At 51.0% G+C, this 1060-nt stretch overlaps 1 protein-coding gene across 1 annotated transcript in view; it reads right to left on the bottom strand.

The window, feature by feature from the left end:
• Nucleotides 1-1060, bottom strand: part of LOC107307592 (sodium/potassium-transporting ATPase subunit alpha-3-like) — a gene marked incomplete at its 5' end in the record, with an annotated part of 31342 nt that overhangs the window by 22849 nt on the left and 7433 nt on the right. The window contains one exon of the mRNA XM_032441889.1: nucleotides 84-317. Coding sequence (XP_032297780.1) covers nucleotides 84-317 — 234 coding nt within the window. The remainder of the gene's footprint in view (nucleotides 1-83; nucleotides 318-1060) is intronic.

Raw genomic sequence — 1060 nt, 5'->3', positions numbered from 1 at the left:
CCCCCCATATCCCACTCCAGGACCCCCATATCCCCCCATATCACCCCTTAACCCACCCCATAACCAACCCATATAACCCCATATAACCCCATATCCCCCCATATCCCCCCATAAGTACCGGACTGATCCTCAGTGGTATCAGCCTCGTGGATCTGGTTATCAAACCACATGTGGGCAACAGTCATCCTGTTCTGCGTCAGGGTCCCTGTCTTATCAGAGCAGATGGTGGATGTGGATCCCAAGGTCTCCACGGCCTCAAGGTTCTTCACCAGGCAGTTCTTCCTGGCCATACGTTTGGCCGTGAGTGTCAGGCACACCTGGGGGTCATTAGTTCATTAATTAACATCAGCGTTAATTAATTAATACGGTTCTAATTGGGGGGGGGGGGGTGTTCATTGAATCGCGTGTATCTATCGCCACCTGGTGGCCAGATATGGAACTGCACCCACCGTGTATCTCTATCGCCCCCTGGTGGCCAGATAAGGAACTGCAGTCACAATGTATTTCTATCGCCCCCTGGTGGCCAGATATGGAACTGCAGCCACAGTGTATCTCTATCGCCACCTGGTGGCCAGATAAGGAACTGCAGGCACAGTGTATCTCTATCGCCCCCTGGTGGCCAGATATGGAACTGCAGCCACAGTGTATCTCTATCGCCCCCTGGTGGTCAGATAAGGAACTGCAGGCACAGCTCGGTGGGGCAATTAATTAAGACTGGAGCGAATGAACGTTGTAATTAACGGGTGAGTTAATTAAGGAGCGGTATAAGGGGTAATTAATGAGGGGTATAATGGGAGAGGGGGAGAATTAGACAGGGAAGGGATGGGATGGAGCGCTCCCCATTGCTCCCTATTGCCCCCCATTGCTCCCCATTGCTCCCTATCGCCCCCTAGTGGCCATTAAGGGAACTGCAGCCAAAAAGCTCCTCAATTAACATAATAGCTCATTAATTAACCTAATTGCTCATTAATTATCCTTACGGTGACAGTGGCCAGCAGCCCTTCAGGTACATTAGCCACAATGATCCCGATGAGGAAGATGACGGCTTCCAGTAATTAGT

This window comes from Coturnix japonica, unplaced genomic scaffold (assembly GCF_001577835.2).
Source record: "Coturnix japonica isolate 7356 unplaced genomic scaffold, Coturnix japonica 2.1 chrUnrandom691, whole genome shotgun sequence".
In the NCBI taxonomy this organism is placed as follows: Eukaryota; Metazoa; Chordata; class Aves; order Galliformes; family Phasianidae; genus Coturnix; species Coturnix japonica.
Note: the sequence above shows the minus strand (reverse complement) of the source record. Positions and strands in the feature narration are given on the sequence as shown.